The 21809-nt window shown below is 46.2% G+C and overlaps 1 protein-coding gene across 2 annotated transcripts in view; it reads right to left on the reverse strand.

Moving 5' to 3' along the window:
- Positions 1-19448, reverse strand: part of CDC27 (cell division cycle 27) — a 53768-nt gene extending 34320 nt beyond the window's left edge. Inside the window, exons 1-3 of one of the 2 annotated variants that reach the window (XM_073607632.1) lie at positions 19159-19448; positions 3546-3621; positions 833-980 (exon numbers count right to left, since the gene is read on the reverse strand). In XM_073607632.1, coding sequence (XP_073463733.1) covers positions 833-980; positions 3546-3621; positions 19159-19185 — 251 coding nt within the window. In that variant the 5' untranslated portion in view covers positions 19186-19448. The remainder of the gene's footprint in view (positions 1-832; positions 981-3545; positions 3622-19158) is intronic. The other variant, XM_073607631.1, reaches the window with a different exon arrangement.
- Positions 19449-21809: the final 2361 nt, after the last annotated feature.

A 21809-nucleotide genomic window follows, 5' to 3' on the forward strand; every position in this document is an offset into this window, starting at 1 on the left:
GGTAGTAAACTTTGTTTAAACTTGTACCTAAAAAAGGTAAGTCTTACCTGTAGGTACCATTAATATCTACTAAACTTGTAGAGTTACATAGACATTCATATGGGCGCCAGCCATGACTTCTGTGGCGCATGGGCAGTATGCTCTGCATTCAGGGCACGCCGAGTGTGCCCTGAATGCAGAGAGCAACGTGTTGGCGACTCCTGTGCGCATCACAGATAGTGACGGGACACTAAAGCAAAGCATATATTTCAGACATTTCGGATCATGAGGTCCAAATTCTAACCATACAAATAGCAGTTTTCAAACAACTGTAATCATGCTTAACAATCAAATGCATTAACAGAACCTTTGCTTTGGCCATGCACTTTAATGGTCCCCTGCCCCCAACAACACATCTTCACCTTTCCTCCTTTTCCCAAGGTTGAACAGACTCTCCATGTGACTTCACTGGGCCAATCACTAAGCACCAGCACGTGAAGTGAGTCACATGTTTTCCATATCCAGAAGTACTGCATCATCATTTTCTTTACTCCTAATGGCTGAATGAACTAGCAGGGAGTGACAGAAAGGCAAGTATGTGCTGGAGAGAGGAATCATAGTAAACCTGCTGCTTATTTCTGCATGGATAAAGCACAGGTGTGATTTCGGGCAACTTAGCACCAACAGTTTATTTTTTAAAGCGACACCTACATTGCAAAGGCTGGTAGTGGTTATGTTGGGCCCATTCCATTTTTTGTTCTATGAAACTAAGCTGGCTAAAATATTGCTTTGAGTATAGCCAACAAAATTAAAAGAAAAAAAGGCACTCAGCTGGGCAGAAAATCCTACTTACTTGCTAAGGTCCACGCAGCATTTCGCAAGAAGATATTTGCATTGTGGGGTGGCACAGCTGTGGGTTTTCAGGAGCCGGTAAGCCTTGTAAGCTTTTCCTGAGCGGTAGTAACATGTAGCTAGTAGAAACAGTGCCTCTTCTGAATGTACTGCAAAAAAAATAATTATTCAATCATGGAATAATCAATTTCCACATCAAAACGCTTTACCCTCCATCAGCAGAGGCCTTGCATCAAATGCCATGCCATTAGTCATATGACCGGTGGAAGCCTGATCATGAAGTCACCCTTTTCTTTAATATAGTAACACTCAACATTTTTAGTCCCTTAAAATCCTCCCGCAGACACTAAACAGTCAAGTGTGCAGCCATGTCCCAACAACCCTTAGCAAAAGGAGGAAGAAGAAAGCATTGGAGGCTTGCTTGTTTAGCTCAGCCAAACATACCAGTACGGATTCATCAGGAAAACCATAGAAGTGGTCAATTCTGACTTATTTTTCAAGCAAGCTCAGGGGTTGAGAAAATAATCCAAGTCAGGTCCCTGGCTGGCGCGGTCAGCTCTTCTCCTCCAAGTGCCCCTTTAGCAAGCTGGGTGCTAAGAAGGCACCCATGCCTGCTCCTGATGCAGGCAATGTGCGTCTACTGACACATAATGCCAGTAACCCCCACCCCCTCCTGACAGGCGTTTGACTGACAGGAGGCCTTTGGCTCCTGCTGCCTCAGTATCTCCTATGAAACCAGGAAGAGACAGGAATCGGTGCTGCAGCCGGGACTGCGCTGGATTGGTGAGAGGAGTCATATAAGCGTTTAGGGACAGAAAGCAGAAGGATATGTAGTGGGGAGTTTGTTACCTAAGTGCAGAGAATGCATTAAAATAAATATAGGTTTGTTTTTTCAGAATACTCACCTAGGTGGATGCAGCATGGGTCCGAAGCCGCATCTGTCCCCTGCCGGCTTAAACATCGCTGATCGCTCGGTTCTCAGGGCTCCATGAGCAGAGAGCTAGTAATTGTCAGTCACTGCTGTCTGCTCTGACCCCCCCCCCATTCACTGGAGCGTTGGGCTGTGGAAAGGGCGGGAGCAGCCAGCTCAGACTCTCAGCGGCTCGCTGAGAGGTGAGCCAGGTGCCGGTCCAGGCTTGGGCAGGATCGCAAAAATTAGGTCGAGATCCGCACACATGCCTGGAACGACTTTGCCTCACAGCAAGCTTTGGCTATACTTCTCCTTTAAGGTTAAAAACTGTTTTCATTTTAGAACCACTTTAAAGTGAATCTATCATGGTTCAACAGTGCCAAAACCTTAGTGGGAAGCAGAGGCTCCATCATTTGAAAGTTGAATGAAAGTATATGGGGCTTAATGTAAGCAGAGAGAGAAGTTGAGGCCCCATGTACATTCTGGACCTGGGACCTAGAGGGCATTTAAAGGGATCAATCTGAGGACTAGCATAGGTGATAAGTGAAACCATGAGATTCCTAAACTTCAGCAAAGTGCTGACTTTTTGGCTTAGGTCAGGGTCACTTTACCAATAACTAAAACAATCAAAGTTTGTGAAACCTACCATTTTAAGTCAGCCATACGTAGATGGCTCGAATCTTAGCCGGTTCAACAGGGACCGGCCGAGATGCCAAACATCTATAGGCAGCCCGACTGTACCCAAGTTGATCTATCGGTCAACGACAATAGCCACTAGCAATAATCCACTGTATTCTCCTGGCCGGGATGGCTCCCGGTGCAGCTGCGCTTTGCCGGCGCTACCTATTGATTTCAATGGGCAGAGGCGCTTAGGGAGCGGTGTACAGCGCGCCAAAGATGCTGCTTGCAGGACCTTTTTTCCTGTCCTGCAAGCGCACCGCTCCAGTGTGAAAGCACTCGGACTTTCACACTGGAGAGACAGGAGAGTCTCTTTACAGGCACTATAGCACCTGTAAAGCGCCTCAGTGTGAAAGCAGTCTCAGTTAACAGTAGGACTATGCAACACACCAATGTTGCAAAGTGAAAACAAAAGAAAACTGAAAAGCTATAGTATGTAAATATAACTTCCTGGGTGTTAGTAACAAACTGTAGTTATGCAGCGCGATAGTCCTGGCATAGCTTAGCATTGATATCACATAGGTTAAATGATTTTTAGGATAGCGGTAATGGGGGAGCCCAATAAAGAATTGCAAACTTTCAGCTTGTCATATCAGCAACACATTCATTAAAGTGATTGTAAGGTCTCCTTTTTTGTTTCCAATAAAAATAACAAACACGTTATACTTACCTGCTCGGTTGGATTAGATTTGCACAGAGCAGCCTGGCTCCTTCTTTTCTCGGGTCCCTCTTCTGTGATGCTGACCCCTCTTTCCTGTTCAGTGCCCCCACAGCAAGCAGCTTGCTATGGGGGCACCCGAGCCGAGTTAGTTACAGCTCCCTGTGTCCATTCAGACACAGAGCCCCTCCCCGGCCTGCCCCCTCTACCAATTGGCTAGCTGACTTTGACAGCAGCGGCAGCCAATGCTGCTGTGTCTCAGCCAATCAGGGAGGGAGAATCTCGGAAGGCTGAGACACTCGTAGACATCCCTGGACAGAGGGACCTCGGGTAAGTATTAGGGGGGCCGCTGCACACAGAAGGCTTTTTATCAATGCATTAAGAAAAAAAAAACCTTCTACCTTTATAACCTTTTAACTCTTTCACTTGATTCCATGTATGCAAGTCTACAAGGATGAAATCACATACCTTCTGCATAAAGTCTTTCTGCCAAGAACACGGCATCTCGGTATGCGTAGTGATTCAGTGCTTGCCATATAGCAGCCTGGAGAAACAAAAGAAATTGAAAGTCAGTTTAGTTATTGTGCGGAAATCCAGGTGGTCACAACCATTTCCTTTATTGCATAGCTCCATTCCATGTAAGAATGCATATCTCATAACGGAGGGACTGCTGTGGAAGGGGACAATCACTGTAGTAGTCGGTGCTATTACAGTGATTGCTATGTTCTAGGTCCTGTCCCGAATTGCTTTCCTTCTGTATAGTGACCACAAGCTCTGCTGCCATCCACAAAATTACTTTAATGAATAAGGCTTTCACTGATTGGATCAGGTAGAAGGTGATGATAACATCACAATCTCCACCTCATCCAGAGAACAGCTTGCGCCCATTAAAAAATACAAGGCATTTTTTGAATGGCAGAGATCCAAGTGAGTGCCCCAGTGTTCACTATGCAGAAGGGAAGTTGCTCAGCACAGGACCTGGAAGATTGCAGCGATTACCATAGTAATGCCGACTCCTGCAGTGGTTGTCAGCTTCCACAGCGGTTCCTTGGGTAAAGAATATGTGCACCTACATTGGTCCAAGCTGGACCAATGTAAATATATGTAAGAATACCTTGAGTTCAGCTTTAAAGCCCAACTGCATATTCCAGAAAACATTATAATTCAGGGTTCTAAAATGAATCACATGAAAAAAATCATTTTTATAGTCGCTGAAAATCTCCAGCTGCTTTATGAATTCCTGTTGCCGAAGCACTGAACTGTGTGTAAAGACTCATTGCTGTGGTCCAACGTGGCCCCCACCGCATCCGAGCTAGAGCTGTCTAATTAGCGAAGCTCGGGTTAGGTGTCGATTAAAGATCTCCGAGAGAACTGACTCTGCATCCGCTCAATAAGTGCGATTACATTTAGAACCCTGAATTTAAATGATTTCCATTTCTGAAATACAACTGAGTATTATATTCATTTGGGTTATTTGGGGGTAAAGTGCACCTAGGAGAATCACAGTGAAGAAAGAGGTAGTAATCAAAGTTAGTCTTTGCCACTATACATGGTTGGCACACATAATGATAGTATTCCGTATATGGATTACCTCTTTTCCACAATAGTTGCCTTTATTTTTCCTCACACCTACATGCCAGCCAAGCTGTGCAGCAAAAGTGAAAGGCTTTGAGACGACCTGGAAATGAAAGGGGTTTTCTCTCTCTTTTCAAAAGTGCACTTAACAATTGATCAGAGGCATCACTTTAAGAATAGGAATGACTGCTGACTTCACGATTGAAGCTAACCACAGACTTCAGATTTTGGTCAGATTCAAACATATAATCTGACCAATAAGGGCCCACAGCCACTGCGTCCCAATAGACATGAATGGGACTGCCTGCACGTGGATGCAGGGAACCCCTGTGTACGGGTGTCTGTTCATCTGCACACTTAAACAAGGCCATGTGATCGAGGCCTACACCCTCTCCCACAGCCAAACACACAGGTAAGGTAACCCAAGTATTAGTATTTATTACTGTAATTGGTCTGGTAAACGTGCACACCATGGTTCCAGCACTGAGCACTATGTCACTAGTGTGTCCCAGAGACAACAAGGTACAGGTTTTGGACACACCCATAAGCGCCGGATGCTGATGTTTCTTTGGCTAATGTAACTCTGCAAGACAAGACAATGAATATCACGGTCACTAGTGGCAGTACTATTAGGCCCCTTTCACACAGGATGGACTCTGTTCTGATTAGCGGAGGATCTGCTCACAGATCCCCAGCTGACAAAGCAGAGTTGATGGATGACCGCTCTGTGTCCCCTCAGTTTTATGCAGACAGACCCCGCTCGGCTCAATCGGTGGTAGGTTGTAAACGGACTCCATTGTCCAATTACACCAGACTACCCTCTGGTCCAATTTGCATAAACGGAAGAGAAGAGATCCCCTTCCTTTTTTTCTTTTTTGAGCAGACCGAATCGAACCTGGGAGGTAGGCAGGTGTAAACGGAACGGGCAAATCTATTTGCAACCGCCTGTCCTTAGGAGGTGAATGGACCAGCTAATCGATCCACCTGAAAAACTGATGTGTGAAAGGGGGCCTTTTCTTTTGAGACAGAATAGCTTTACTGGAATGACTTGTATCAGTTTGCACAGAAGCAAGGCAGAAAAAAAAAATTTTTTTTCTCCTTATATAAGCATCTAATCTGCAAGGTCTCATTTCTTCATATCAACCAAGCCAGGCAAAGTACAATGATAGCATGCACAATGCAGTGTCCCATTGACCAATCATATTTCACATTACTAGTGTCATAAAACAGTAAATGCAACGTCCTAATTGCTCCCTACACAATAAACCTGCATTAATAAATGCCCAGATCCTCTAATGTCACCTTTAGGCCCCTTTCACACGATAAGCCTGCTCGGATCCGCCTGTCCGTTTTTCAGGTGGTTCCGAGCGGGCCAGGCACGTGTCAGCGGAGATGTGTCCGCTGACACCCGCTTGCCATCCGATTAAGAGAGACGTATGGCGATACATTCAACCATCCGTCTGGAGAATCGGATGAGATCTGATGAAAACAGACACGCTCTGACAGGTCCCTCCCTGCTCAGTGAGCGAAGACGGACCTGTCATCCGCCAGCTCAGCGGAGGTCAACGGAGCAATCCCCCGCTGAGCTGGCGGACTCCGCTGAGCAGATCTGCCCCGCGTGAAAGGGGCCTTAGCGACTCGTGTAAATATTAAACATAAGGCATAAAACAAATCAACATTTAACAACTACTATACTATGTAACATATCAAATTGATTATGGTTTAGGTTCAGTTCACACTATTGCATGCACTTTTGATGCCATTTTCAGTGTGATTATGTAGTGCGACTTTTGGATGTGATTAGCAAATTCTATGGAACAAAATCACACCAAAGTAGCACCGAAACCTATTCCAAAATCGCACTGCAGAGTTGCACTGATGCAAATGGCACCATTGAAAATAATGCGGTTCCCCTTGTCATGGGATTCTGTGCAACTCAAGCCACATCAGAAAGTGCACCAGTGTGAACCAGCACTTAAATGCAACATTTAGACCTCATACACACAGACTTATTAGCTTAAATCCCCGGCGCAGTGGATTTGCACAGAGCAGCCAGGATCCTCCTCTTCAGCGCTCCTGGCCCCTTCATCCTGTTAAGTCCCCCCACAACAAGCAGCTTGCTATGGGGGCACCAGAGTCGAGCCACAGCTCCCTGTGTTCAGAAACAGAGCCGCTGCCCACCCCCTTTCTCTCCTGATTGGCTGACTGACTTTGTTTGAAAGCAGAGGGAGCCAATGGCGCACTGCTGTCTCAGCCAATAAGAAGGGGAGTCCCGGGCAGCAGAGATACTCCAACATCGCTGGATCTAGATGGACCTCAGGTAGGTATTAGAATGCATTAAGATCAAAAATCTTCTGCCTTTAAAATCGCTTTAAGTCTGCTTATATTCTGCCTTCCTTCGTTCCTCCTTTTCCTCTCAACATGCCAACTGGATTTCATTATTTAACTTCAGATCTAGTGATAACCTTTCCATTTTTATTACATACCTCATTTTAGACCAAATTATATTACCACTGTATGCAATGAAGGCAGATCGTGACGTGTGAGAGGAGTCAGCAGGGGGCACCCTGCCTCAGTACACCTTTCAAGAGTCCTCAGCACTGATGCAAACAGTGGGCTGGCTCTTGGGAATAGTTCTGCAAATATCAAAAAGCCTTGATTGGTGGGTGTCAGTTTGGAGGAATGGGCATTCCTAGGTGGGCTGCATTTGTACACTGACTGTACTAGGCAACCTCCACCCATGATTCTAAGCCTTCACAACTGAAAAAAAAAAAAAAAAAAAAAAAAAAAAAAAAAAAACCAGGGACAGCCAGGGTGGGGAGGAAAGAACTAGGTGAGCCTTTTTCAACCAGGGTGCCGTGAGGTTGCCTTGGCCAAATGCCTAGAAATTGACCAAAAACAGTATACAATCTGGCGGGCAGATGAAGGCTGCCTTTTAGTTGGGTTTTCATTGTGCAACATTACAACCTTCTAGGTGCCGTCCTCCTACCAACCAATGATATCATCAGTTGATAAGAAGGATGTCAGTCGCCTGTAGAGCATCTTTATTTGACCCTCCATTACCTCTCTCCATCAGCATTGGGGTCACATTAGTGTCCTGAGTGATGGGAGAATAATTAAGGAAGAAAGAAACATTATAATACTTGTCAGTACCAGTTTGCAAAAGTGTATTTGCTTTGGAAGAATAAATCACCTCTAACGTTGGGTGTCCTATGTGTGAATATTGCTGCATTATGTAAAACTATTAAAACGGTTTTTACATTTAGGAATGGGGTGCCTCAAGACTGTCCATCATTTTGAAGGGTGCCTTGACTATATAAAGATTGACAAACACTGAACTAGATAATGCTGGCTGTCTGGCAGCCAGGAACCAGTCTCCGACTTGCTGCAGCTTCTAAAGTACACTGTAAGAAGCTCACAGTATGCAGTGAAATCAGAGAAAACAATTTCAGTACAGAGACTGTACAAGACTGAAGGGAAATTCAGCTATATAAAAACATTGCAGAAGTTGCTTGGGAGAAATGATTGTGAATTTCTAGATGTGCCAGGAATATTGGGGGAGGTCATTATTTCCTGAATACATTCAGCTGCTGTCATTATTGGCCCTCCATGGAAGGCACTGTGCAGCTGTCTGCTGACGATTGTCTACAATTATTGCACTGATTTGCAGTGTGACAAGTCTCAGAAATCGCTGTACGTCACCAAATCCTAGTTATATAACCTACCTCATAATGATGCACTTTATAAAATGGCTCAATTAAGAATAATTAGAGAGGTTCATCATTTTTGCTAGGTTCAGTTCCTGAGCCAGTACACCAGCTGAAGAGAATGTGGTACCCTCCTGATACCACCATACACCTTTATATGGGACGTGAGAGCAGCCATATTATTAGACAGGTCAGCCAAGGACACTGTACAGCAGGTGTGTGTATAGTAGGGTTGTACTGATAATACTTTTTTAAGACCGAGTACAAGTATGAACGCCGATACTTATTTCAATGTCACATGACAGTGGCACTAATATGCAGCACTGATGAGGCATGGACTGTCAGTTTTATTTATTTTTTACAATTTAATTACAATTAATTTTTTTACAATATTTAATTTTTTTGTTCATTTTACCATGTTTTCCTTTTTTTGGGGGGGGGGTGTACAGTGTCTTTTTTTTTTTTTACACAATTTTACTTTTAAATATTTATTACAATTTTTCTAAACAGACCCCTGACATCTCCCCTTTGAGACAGGGAAAGGGACTGAGGACACAGATTCCCCAGTCCCTTTGTCAGCAGCCTCAGCTGCACTGAAGATGAATGGATAGGAGACACAGGGCTCCTCTCCATTCATAAATTGAAGCATTGTAAACATAGCTTACGATGCTCAGTTATGTATGGACAGCCATTGATCACTGACTCTGCATTCGAAAAAAGAAAGAAGCCGGTAAATGACAGATTTACCGGCTCCTTCTTCTGCTCTCCATCCTGACAGATCCAGGATGAGGAGGGGGAGAGGAGGATGTGGGGGACCAGAAGAGGACCCGGGGGACATTCAGAGATGACCGATGGGGGCAGTTACAAGCACCGATCTCCCTGACAGCCACGGGAGGGAGAGAAGGAGAAGCGGCTGTCAGAAAATCTATACAGGGAGATCGGTTGTTGTAGCTGCCCCCCCACCGCTGCACCGATCATCTGTAAGGCTGCCCACCCCGCTACACTGAGGATGCCGGGTGTACTGGCCTCCGGACAGGTATTGGGTCAAGCATCGGAGCATTTGCACAAGTACAAGTACTCGTGCAAATGCTCGGTATTGGCGCAACCCTAGTGCATAATCTGCTTTCCCAATAGAACATCCCAGGCCAGCTTACTAGTAATTTTCTAGGTAGGAAGACCTTTGAGAAGCACCCCAACCTAAACTGACCTTTATTCTTCACCCAATTCAGAGCAAGCCCTTGTGTTCATGGTGATACAATAAAAGCTGTACTCTGTGGGGGTTGGAGGTGGGGCTTTTTATAACAAATACTGACATTTTTAGAACATGTATTCACACAGGAATGTCACTATATCAGTCCATTCTGTCTTTTTTGGGCTAACCATTAGACACACTTAAGCAGCCCTCCAGGCATAACACCTCTGACCTGCCATCCCCTAAAGTCCACTCCTGGCACTTTTTTTTAACCCTATACATACCTTTTACTTTTTCCTAAGTGGAACTTCAATCAACATTGATTATTTTGAATCCTTATGCTGCTACCATTAGTAGAGAGATTGGAAGGTATACTGTACTTGTTTTAAACTTTTCTCAGTTCTTCAGTTTCTTGCCTAGACAAATGATGTCATACATCCCGGGAGTCCTTGGGAGTGGAGGAGAGGAGAAGGGGGTTTTCTCCGCTAAGTGCACCCTCCTGCTTGTATGCTTGAGCTAAGGGCAGACGGATCCCAGGATGTAAATGCTACATGAATCATTTGCTCTAACTCAAGATGGGCATAGCCAAAAATGCTAGTGGGGTGTTTTTTCAAAGCGATTTCTCAGCAAAATAAAGCATAGAAACATAATGCTGTAAAAGCAGAGAGCCACCCGTTTTTTAGTTTATTAAAAGTCAGCAGCTACAAAAAGTGTAGCTGCTGACTTTTATTAAACAGACACTTTTCTGTCCCACGGTCCAGCGATGCGGGTGCCCGGAGCCTCGCTCCTCTCCCCCCTCCTCTCCGCTGTCATAGCAACTGTGGGCATCCGTCCGTGACTGCTTACGGCCTCGCGCGCACTGCGCTCTGCTATTGACCAAGCAATCTTCTGGGACCTGCGACGTGTCCCAGAAGATTGCTGGCAGGGAGGGGCGAAAGGAGGAGTCGCCTAGGCGGCCGTGAAGAGGGAGGAGGAAGTGGGACAGGAAGTCCCACTAAAAAGAAGGCACCCACTCTCCCCCTCCCCCCCCAAAAAAAATTACATGGCAAATGTGGCATGTAAGGGGGTGAGGAGTGCTTAAAGAGGAAGTTCCCCTTTTGGGTGGAACTCCACTTTAAATATTAAAAATAAATTAAATCACTTGAAGAGCGCGCTATAGCCGAAAGAAGGCTACAGCGCGGGCTTTATTTTGCCGGGAGGGGGCACATGGGCGTCCTCCTGTGCTTGCGCTGTGGTGATGACAGCTGATCACATGATATAAACAGAAACCGATAATCGGCTTGTTTCCTCACGCTAACAGGAGAAAAACAAGCCGATTACCGGCTCATGTAAAAGGGACATTGGTCCCACACACGAACAGCCACCAGTGCCCATCAGTACCTGCTAAGCAGTGCCCACCAGTGCCACCTATCAGTGCTGCCAATCAGTACCACCTACCAGAGCCCTTCAGTGCCGCCCATCACTGAAGGAGAAAAATTTCCTGTTTGCAAAATTTTATAACAAACTATGAAAAGGTGTTTTTTTGTTTTTTTCTTTTAATTTTCAGTCTATTTTTTTGTTTGCTTAGCAAAAAAAAAAAAAAACCAGTAGTGATTAAATACCAGTAAAAGAAAGCTCTATATGTTTGAAGAAAATAAAAATGTAATATGGGTAAAGTGTTGCATGCCAGGGCAATTGTCATTCAAAATACGACAGGAAGGGGGAATAAGTGCCCAGTAAGCAAATGGTTAAATAAAGTTTTTGGTTTGTGGTGCTCAGATGCAGTGAAAATCCACTTTAAAAAGGGGTTGTAAACCCTTGTGTTTTTTGCATAGGATGCATTAAGGTGAAAAAAAAACACCTGGCAGTGACCGGCCCCCCAGCCCCCCGTTTTACTTACCTGACCCCCGTATTTCCGTCGGCGGAGACGCGCTTTCCCTCTCTCTACGGGGTCCCGACTCTTGATTGGATAGATTGATAGCAGCGCACCCATTGGCTCCCGCTGCTGTTAATCAAATCCAATGACGTGGGTGCCGGGCCGAGTCCGGCATTCGTGTCTATGGACGCAAATGCTGGACTAGGTAAAGACTATTTTTACAGAAGAAAGGGGACGTGAATAAATATTAAAAAAAAAAAGCTGTAGTTCTATTGAGAGCCCTTAAAGCTGGCCATATACCAGCAAATTTTAAAAACTATTGGTACATTCAATGCCTTGAATGTCAGTAGAAAGTTCTTCAACATCTTGCTTCCTTTTAAATACTGTATTCACTTTTGGATTGAATAGACTTTCCCAACAAACACCACATTCACCATTAGAACTTCGTTTGAGAAAAAATTTCCAAACTGCTCCTTCAAAATGTTCTCTTCATGAAATTCTACTGGTGTACGGCCCAGCTCTCTCTATACAGTAACATGGATATTTCAATTGGCCGATGATCTCACTGTAGTATTGGTATTGTAACCTGACCATTTCAGTAAACGATAAAGAATAAAGCCAGCACCATACTTGGCACCTGGATCTCTCAACTTCTTCTCAACATGTCCATGCAAGGACTCTTATTTGTTCTTTTGAAAAAAAACAAAAAAAACAGTATACCATTCACGCATGTCAACTACACAAATGGATATCTCCACATTCATTTTAAAAGATTCCTTTAAGTCCAGCACCCTTATATACTGCTGACCTATCATGGTAAAGTGGCACTTTGCTATCATGGTAATAGTCACCTATATCCAGAAAGCAGATACTGTACTGTACATGGTGGTGAAGGTGTCCAGTTATTTTCAAGGAGTGATGTTCAGGAGTGAAAACCTTTGGAATACATCAGAGGGGTTCAAATTTCTATTTTCCCAGCTGCTCTTGTCCTTGTCTAGTCTTGGTTCAAAAGCCCTTTTTATTCCATTCCCCTTCCTTTAATTATTGCATCTGTAAAAGCTTTTGTCCCTACACTCGTAGGTAACCCAACAACCCCGCCCCAGAACACCTGGCACTGATCAAACCAATTATTTTTATGTCATTTTATATTAATCCATCTATTTACCTCTCATTAACAAAATTGTTGCTTTAGCCTAGGTTCACACTAACAGCGAGATTGAAATTTCATACCCGCATGTCAGTCCGACTTCGGAGGCAATTTCAGAGTCATCTGGGCGGGTTCCTGCACAGAGGTCTATACAAATCGCACCCCGAAGTCGCCAAAAGTAGTACAGGAACTACTTTTGGGAATAGGTGCGGCGCTGTACCAATTTGGGTGGTACCATTGCCGGCAATAGCCGCCGATTTGGCATGCAATTTGACATGTCGAATAGTATGAATGTGAACCAAAGCTTAAAGCGGCAGTAAACCGCTAAAGAAAGAAAAAAAACCCTGCAAGACAATGGCATATGTGCACATTATGAAATACCTTAGAACAAAGCTTCCGCAGCCCACCCCCCCAGTCAGCGCTGAGGGGCTGACATGTTGCCTCGCCATTTCTTTTGGGGTCGTTGGCTCCAGCGCTGAGAGTGGCCGGAGCCGCAATGATGTCACTCCAGCGCATACATGTGGGAGTCCTCTGTTTCGGCACGATACGCCAGACCTGCACGGCGCAAATGCGCCGCTGACGTCAGCTGATGCATGCAGGGTGAATATCTCCTAAACTGTGTAGGTTTAGGAGATAATCATTTTACCTACAGGTAAGCCTTATTATAGGCTTACCTGTAGGTAAAAACGTCCAAGCGGAGTATACAACCGCTTTAATGTTTTGTCCAACTAGTTTCAGTTTTGATCCATAGAGTCCATAGTTTCATCTGTTATCAGTCATGCCATTCACAGCACACTAATAATGCATTGTTCTCTCCAATCTTCCCTGTTGTGTCTTCCTCTGCTCACAACCATGGTTCTCTCATTTCCACTGTCAAACTCCTCTCCCATCAGCGCTCAAATAACGTTTTCCTTCTCGGTCATCCTCCAAAACTCCTTATTAGTTCTCCACCTATCAACCAGCCATCTCAACCTGTGCTGCTAACTATACTAACCAGCATATTTCAATTGTAGAACCTCACCCATCCATCCCTCTACTGTTGCCAAGCTTCTACCGCTGGCCTCCGCCTCCAACGCTGGCCCTCTGGCCAGACGGCCTCGGCCTCCAACGCCGGTCCGCCTCCAACGCTGGCCCTCCGGCCTCCAACTCCAGCCCCCAACACTGGCCCTCCGGCTGGCCTCCGCCTCCAACACTGGCCGGCCTCCGCCTCCAACACCGGCCCTCCGGCCGGCCTCCGCCTCCAACACCGGCCCTCCGGCCGGCCTCCGCCTCCAACACCGGCCCTCCGGCCGGCCTCCGCCTCCAACACCGGCCCTCCGGCCGGCCTCCGCCTCCAACACCGGCCCTCCGGCCGGCCTCCGCCTCCAACACCGGCCCTCCGGCCGGCCTCCGCCTCCAACACCGGCCCTCCGGCCGGCCTCCGCCTCCAACACCGGCCCTCCGGCCGGCCTCCGCCTCCAACCCCCGGCCCTCCGGCCGGCCTCCGCCTCCAACACCGGCCCTCCGGCCGGCCTCCGCCTCCAACACCGGCCATCCGGCCGGCCTCCGCCTCCAACACCGGCCATCCGGCCGGCCTCCGCCTCCAACACCGGCCAGCCTCCGCCTCCAACACCGGCCCTCTGGCCGGCCTCTGCCTCCAACCCCGGCCCCCTGGCTGGCCTCCGCCTCCAACCCCGGCACTCCAGCCGGCCTCCGCCTCCCACATCGGCTTTTATTTGTATCTCAGTGATTCTCATCAGTTACCAAACCTTACATCTAACCTGTCACAGTTGTCAAACTGCCAGATATGCCCACTTCTCTGGTTACAAACCAATCGTACCCCTTTGCTTTTTACTAGTCATCTATCCAATTTCCTTATTGCCCCTACATATACGCTAACTCTTCCATTTCGGTCACCTCATCCATATACTTTTTTTTTTTAAAAGAATAAAAGGTTTTACTAAACCGTTCTCACAGGGCTCAAGTGGCAAACGTTGTTGGACCTCAATAGATTCCAAACTATCCAATATCTCTATCCAAATTTATTGACCAGTCACACTCTTCTCCAAAGAGAATGCAATCTCTTACGCGATTGTTTACCTAGATGGTGATCATTTTCCAGAACGCAATCCTTTACTTAGGTTTATAGTTATCCTTACAAATGTGTTCAGGGCAAGCATTGGAGCCCTACATAGAATTATGTTAGGAGAAAACAAAGAAAAAAAAAAATCTAACCAAGCTGATCAAAAAATATGTCCAGTTACATCTTAAGTGTACTGTACTTATCTGTGCCCTGAAGATGGGCTACAGCCATCCAACCCAGCAGACATTTCAGATATAGATTCACTGGTATCAAAACAGTGGATTTTAAAGAAAAAAAAACATACCAATGTAAAAACAGTGCAACAAATAGAACCAGGACTGTAAGCACAAATGAAGACAACCTCACTGCCTGAAGATTTGCTTCTGTCAAACACGTAGGCTCGCAATACCCAAGCACGAGTCTTTATACCTTTGTAGGTGAGGAGAGCATCTGCAAACCTCAGACAAAAACCAAATAGGAATCAGGCAGCATTATCCAACAAAGCCAATCATTTTCAGTGATCTGTCAGACAAGCTCTTCGAACCACACAATGCCATCTCTAGCCAAAATCTGGAGTGGCCAAAGATCCTTTTGTGTCTATAGTCACCTTAAAGCACAGAAAGTCATAAAAGCATAGACTGGTATTGCTTATGTATTCACATTTATGCCTTTACAGTGTATGAGGGGTGAGCAGAGCAACCGGATACCTCAATAAATAACCACATAACAAAAAGAGGAATTGGCCACAGACATATCAACCATCTCCAGGTTTTACCAAGCCCTTCCAGACTGGCCAATAACCATCTCACATCTATGTCCACCACAAGGCATAAATCAGTTCCTGATACCCATACACTCACATTGCTCCAGCATTCACATCTATACATCTCTGCAGCAAGTGAAGGGAGCTCTGCTATAGTCCTATTTCATAAAAAAATGAAAATAATGCGATAAGACGGAAGTACCCAACAAGATCAACCAGCTGAGCCATGAATGCCACAGACACGACCACCATGATCATCTTCCCCCAAACCTTCCAATGGACAAAAATCACTTCATCTCTGTAATAAGTCTAGGACATGGTTTATTTCTGCCTGCTTTTGAAGAGTGTCCTCTGGTACACAAGGCAAGACGATACCATCTTATAGGTCATGAATATTAATTTAATCCTTGCCAATCACAAGAAGTATTATTGTCACTAATGTGGGCCGACAAGGAGATGAATATTTGGGGAGCCTTTCTAGAAGTTTCCTTCCTCCCAGGCTTTGCCTGAAGAGGATGCCAATGTGAGGGATCCAGCTGTGGCCTCCCAGGCCTGCTGCCTAAGGCGGATGTGAAGAGTTCAGATGTCCTTTACCTCTTAGGCCTGCAACTTGGATGTACCCTGGAGAAGGAACAGCTCCAAGATTTGAGAACGGACCTAGACTTGGAACTAATAGAAAATTTTTTTTTCCTCTTAATTGGGATTTTAAAGGGCAGAGGTCTCCAAAAAGTATAACAAAAAATGTATGAAAAATGTCAAATTTTATTATATCAAAAAATTAAAAGCATAACACATACTGAATAAAGAGTAACAAATAACGAAAAAAATATTGTAGATGCCAGAATGTACAAATGATGGTAATACAACAAGGATATACAAAAGTTGACGGAACTCCACTTAACCCATAGAAGCTGTTTAAGCAAAGGAGCTAGTTAATAGTGCAGGCCCAATGCGTTTTGAGGTATTTTATAGTGATTGCGACCTCTTCTTCAGGGGCTGGAGGTAAGGTGTATATCCATCATAATATTGCAGGTTCAACATCACATGGCATCCGATTCAGGAGAGGGGGAGGGAGAGAGTGGTTAGCCACCGGGGTCCAGAACCGAATCTCGGCGCCACCGCCGCGAGACCGAGATCGTCAGCAGATCAGGACCGGGCACAAAGGGCGTCGCGTCCGTCAGCTATTGCTGTGTGGGGACTAAGGTTATCTCTACTCTGGCTCCAAAAAATGGATGACCATCAGCTGATAACACCCCGGGTAATTGGGATTATGGAGATGTTATAAAATGGAAGTGTTGTCTATAGTGGCTAATGGATCTCAAAAGCCGTAATCCAGGAGGAGATAACAATAGAGCACCTATGGTCAGCAGCTTAAGTGGATAAGGAAGGGGCTAAACTTCTTTGCCTTGAACGGTCACAGCAACTGCACATTCAGTTCGGTATCTTCCCAGCGCTGGGAAGACCCCAGACCATTGTTTTTTTTTTTTTTGTGCCCTTGCAGAACAACTGACGTCCCTGCACCATGGTGTGAATGAGGCCTAAAAAGAAAGATTTGCTTACTTTCTCCTCCATCCTCTGCTAGATCGGTCCTCAAAGAGTCTTCTCCCACATGCTCCAGCAGCCTAAGGTCTTCTGACGCCATCAAGACCAATGCAGAAACCATAGCCCTGCACTGGAAGCGATGACACCAAGGGACAGTCCACAAAAACTTGTACTCTCCCCTACAACTAAATGAGCAGCTAACTCTTGCAGTTCTGGCAACGGCCCCATTGTCAGGAGGAATTTTCAGATTTCCTGCAGTTGGGCTTTAAAGTATAAGCTCACCTTTTCTGAAAAAATAAAAAAGGTGAACACTGTACACCCCCCCCCCCCCCCCCAGTCCCTGTTGTACCTACCTTTGTGGGTGATGAGCGGTCAGTTCCCCATGTAGCCGGGCAGCAGTCCAGGGGTTGAGGGTGTACAGTATTAGTTCACCTTTTTTTTTTTTTCCGAAAAGGTGAACTTACACTTTAAAGCACAACTCCAGGAAATCTGAAAATTCCTCCTGGCAGTGGGGTTGTGCCAGCACCACAAGGGTTAACCACTCATTTAGGTCAAGGAGAGAGTAAAAGCACTCTTACTTACCTGATCCCCCAGCAGATGCTGCCCCCCGACCGATGCCATCAGAGGACCTTGGACCACTGGAGAATGGGGGAGAAAACACATCATGTAGAGGAAGACATACAGGAGTGAACCAGCGGCGTGTCACAGTTGTGATCAGTCGGGCCGAGTTTGTTTTGCGTGGAGAAAACCCTCTCCATCGTTTTGGGGTATCCTGTAATCCCCCCCCCCCCCGACACTGCAAAACTTCCAGCCTGCATGCTGGTCATTGGGTTGGTGAGCTGTAGGCCAGATCACCTATAGCAGTGATGGCAAACCTTGGCAACCCAGATGTTTTGGAAATACATTTCCCATGATGCTCATCCACTCTGCAGTGTAGTTGAGCATCATGGGAAATGTAGTTCCAAAACATCTGGGGTGCCAAGGTTCGCCATCACTGCCCTATAGAAAGGTGATCAGGGGGTGACCACCAACCAGGAAAGGAACGTGGTGTGTGCAGCAGGCTATTGGGGGAGATACTCCCCAGGAATGTCACCCCAATGATGGAAGGAGGATGAAGAACAATGACCTGTGCCGAGTATGAATATGCCGGGAAAGGGGCGATGAACGGCTTCCCCCAATTATATAGTTCATCTACTATCGGCCTCCTCCCATAGGGCCCCTTCATTCCATAAACCTCTTCATCCCACAGGGGCTCTTTCTTCCTATAGGGCCCCCTACAACCCATGAGGGCCCCATTTCATTCCATAGGATCCATCTTCCTATAGGGTCCCTACAACCCCTTCATCCCATAGGGTCCTTCTTATAGGGCCCCCTTCATCCCATAGGGCCCCTTTCTTCTTATAGAACCCCCTCCATTCCATAGGGTCTTCCTTAAAGGGCCCCCTACACCCCGTAGGGCCCTGTTCTTCCTATAGGGCTCCCTTCATCCCATAGGGCCCCTTTCTTACTTAGGACCCTGCATTCCATAGGGCCCTTCTTTATAGGGTCACCTACATCCCATTCATTCCATAGGGCCCTTCTTTATAGGGTCACCTACATCCCATAGGGCCCTTCTTTATAGGGTCACCTACATCCCATAGGGCCCTTCTTTATAGGGTCACCTACAACCCTTCATTCCATAGGGCCCCTTTCTTCCTGTAGAGCCCCCTTCATTCCACAGGGTCTTCCTTAAAGGGCCCCCTACATCCCATAGGGCCCCCTTCATTCCATAGGGTCCTTCATCCTATAGGGCCCCCTACAACCCCTTCATTCCATAGGGTGTTCCTTAAAGGACCCCCTACATTCCATAGGGTCCTTCATCCTATAGGGCCCCCTACAACCCCTTCACTCCATAGGGTCTTCCTTAAAGGGCTCCCTACATCTCATAGGGCCCCCTTCATTCCATAGGGTACTTAATCCTATAGGGCCCTCCTTCATTCCATAGACCCTTCATTCTATAGGGTCCTTCTTCCTATAGGGCCCCCTACAAGCCCCTAGGACCCCTTTCTTCCTATAGGGGCCCCCTTCACTCCACACAACCTCTTCTTTCTAGGGCCCCTTCTTCATTCCCTGGGCCCCCTGCTTGTCTTGTATGTCCCAGCGCCCCCTCTTCTCCTGGTGCCCCCCTCTTACCTGCCCCTAGGACTAGGCCTGAAGCCTGGCTCTGTATTATGCGGCTGTGCCGGGCCGGCCGGTTACCTGGACGGGTTCCTGCAGTACCGTCATCCTCCGGCCTCCCTCGTCCGCTCCGGGGACCTCTCTGCCTGTCGGCTGCTCTCAGGACGTCACACGGGCGGCTCCGGCTCATTTAAACTCACAACGACCGTTACCGGGGAGGCCGCCGGAGATAGCCGAGTTTTGCCGGACGAAGCCGAAGAGCTGTCGGAGAGGAGGGGGGTGGGGGAAGCCGAGCGGTGACGGAAAAGGACGAGCGCGGGCCGGAGGTGGCCGAAGATGTGTGCAGTGTCCGGAAAGAGCCGAGTGGGGGGCGGAAAGGGCCGAAGTGCGCCGCGCTGCGTCCGGAAGTAAAACAGGTTCCATAACCAGGTGCACGAGGAGGCAGGTGCAGCTCCACCTAGCGGTCACACTGGGCAAAGCATTAAAATAGGACTGCAGGGAAAAGCACACACGCTCCACAGGGAAAAAAAATAGCAATAACCTTTATGGAAAAAAAGCATTATTGCAATAAAAACACAAAAACAACAGAAATGTTTTTTTTATGTATGGTATGTGATTATATATATATATATATATATATATATATATATATATATATATATATATATTGTGTGTGTGTGTGTGTGTGTATATATATATATATATATATATATATATATATATATATATGTATGTAGCGCTGGTAGATTTTTATCTACCGCTGATAGGTAAATTTAGTGGGTCGCTTATTATAGGAAGTTAGATTTGCCTCTGTTCCAGCTTGGCTGACGTTGCATGCAGTTCCACATTGTTCTGGTGGGTGTTGTTGTCACCATCGGCAGGTGTTGGAAAAGCAACGTGTTGAAGCGTATGAGTGCTCCTCTTTCCCGGAGATAACTCGGTGGAGGTGGTCCTCCGAGTTGCATTCTGGGGGAGGGTATTTACGGGACAAACGCCATGTTTTAGGGTTTGTTTTTCAGCCACCTGCTGGCCCTCCTGGCCGACAGGTATGCACTAGGAATACCACCTCGTGGTCCTCCGTTCCGGAGGCTCGCGTTGCTGTGGCGTGTGGGTGGGCCCAGAAGCCTGTCTGGGCCTACCACAGCAGCGGAGGAATGGTCCTGAGCTGTCTATCCTGAGTGAAGAGGCTGGACAACCGAGAAGATCCCAGGGGAGGACCCGTCATGGAAGGATCATGCAGAGTGCTGGTCTGGAGAGGGGCCTGGTGACTCGGTTAGAGGACGCATTCCGAAGTAATCTCACAGTATAGTACTGCTGGGTTGGCTTAAAGGTCCAAGTACTGTATCTGACTTTCACCACAAACCAATACATCCTGTGGCAGAGGATCGTACGGGTTTTATTCCAAACAAGTCTGTGGCAGAGACTTTTGTTCGTGCTACGTGCTGGCTGCTAGGCAAGTGAGAGATGTCTATCCAGGCGGGCAAAGATTGAATCTTAAAAAAAGGGGGACTATTTAATTGCATATGTTCAATTTCAAAGAAGGTTCTGAAGAAATACAACAGAAAGGTATGTGAGCTTCCCTGCAGCTTTCCTACTACCTCTTTCCTGCTACTTCCTGTGTTCGGTTTTATTAAAGCATTGGAAAATCTACTCAAGTGTTTGGTGCTTATATCGTCCAGAGGTAAACTCAGCGGAACCCTAGACCCGGTGCCGGTGAAACAGAGGTGTCGAGAGTGAAGGTAACAAGCCCGTTTAAACCAGCAGCTCCACCGAGAGTTATTGCTACATGTATATATATATATACATACATACTTACTTACTTACTTACATACATACATACATACATACATACATACATGACATTGTTGTGCTTTACTGCTTCCTCACACAATGCAAGTCTACGGAGTTGATTTACTAAAATTGGAGTGTGACCAAAAAAAAAAACAGAACCTGGAAGCTGATTGGTTTCTATGCAAATCTGCACCAGATTTTTCACTCTTCAGTTTTAGTAAATCAACCCCAATGAATCACCAGACTTACTGAACTAATATTAAAAAAACATACATTATGTTTTAGAAAACCATGCCCCGCAACTTGCATCCTAGCCATGTGTTCTGTATGGAAGCAGCGGTCTCTCTACAGAGGCCCAACACGCCCTCTGCACAGTCAGAGTGACAGCGCTCCAATCTGCAAAGTTCCTACTGCTCAGTCAGAGCTACAGCTCTCCAATCAGTAAAGCCCATTCTCCCTGCAGATTGGGGAGCTCTAGCTCTGATTCAGTACTGGATATGTCATACTGCTACAGGGAGACCGCTGTTCCCACACAGACAGCAAGAAACTTTTTCTGCTGCATGCTGACGGGGCGACAGACTTTTCTACTACAGCTGTGGCTGCTTTTTAACCACTTCAGCCCCGGAAAGATCTATCCCCTCCCTGACCAGAGCATTTTTTGCGATTCGGCACTGCGTCGCTTTAGCTGACATTTGCGTGGTCGTGCAGTGCTGTACCCAGACAAAATTGATGTCCTTTTTTTCCTACAAATAGAGCTTTCTTTTGGTGGTATTTGATCACCTCTGCGATTTTTATTTTTAGCACTATAAACAAAAAAAGAGCGACAATTTTGAAAAAAACGCATTATTTTTTACATTTTGCTATAATAAATAGCCCCAAAAAATATATATAAAAAAAAATTTTCTTCCACAGTTTAGGCTGATAGGTATTATTCTACATAT

The sequence above is a fragment of the Aquarana catesbeiana genome, linkage group LG12, assembly GCF_042186555.1.
Source record: "Aquarana catesbeiana isolate 2022-GZ linkage group LG12, ASM4218655v1, whole genome shotgun sequence".
Lineage (NCBI taxonomy): Eukaryota > Metazoa > Chordata > Amphibia > Anura > Ranidae > Aquarana > Aquarana catesbeiana.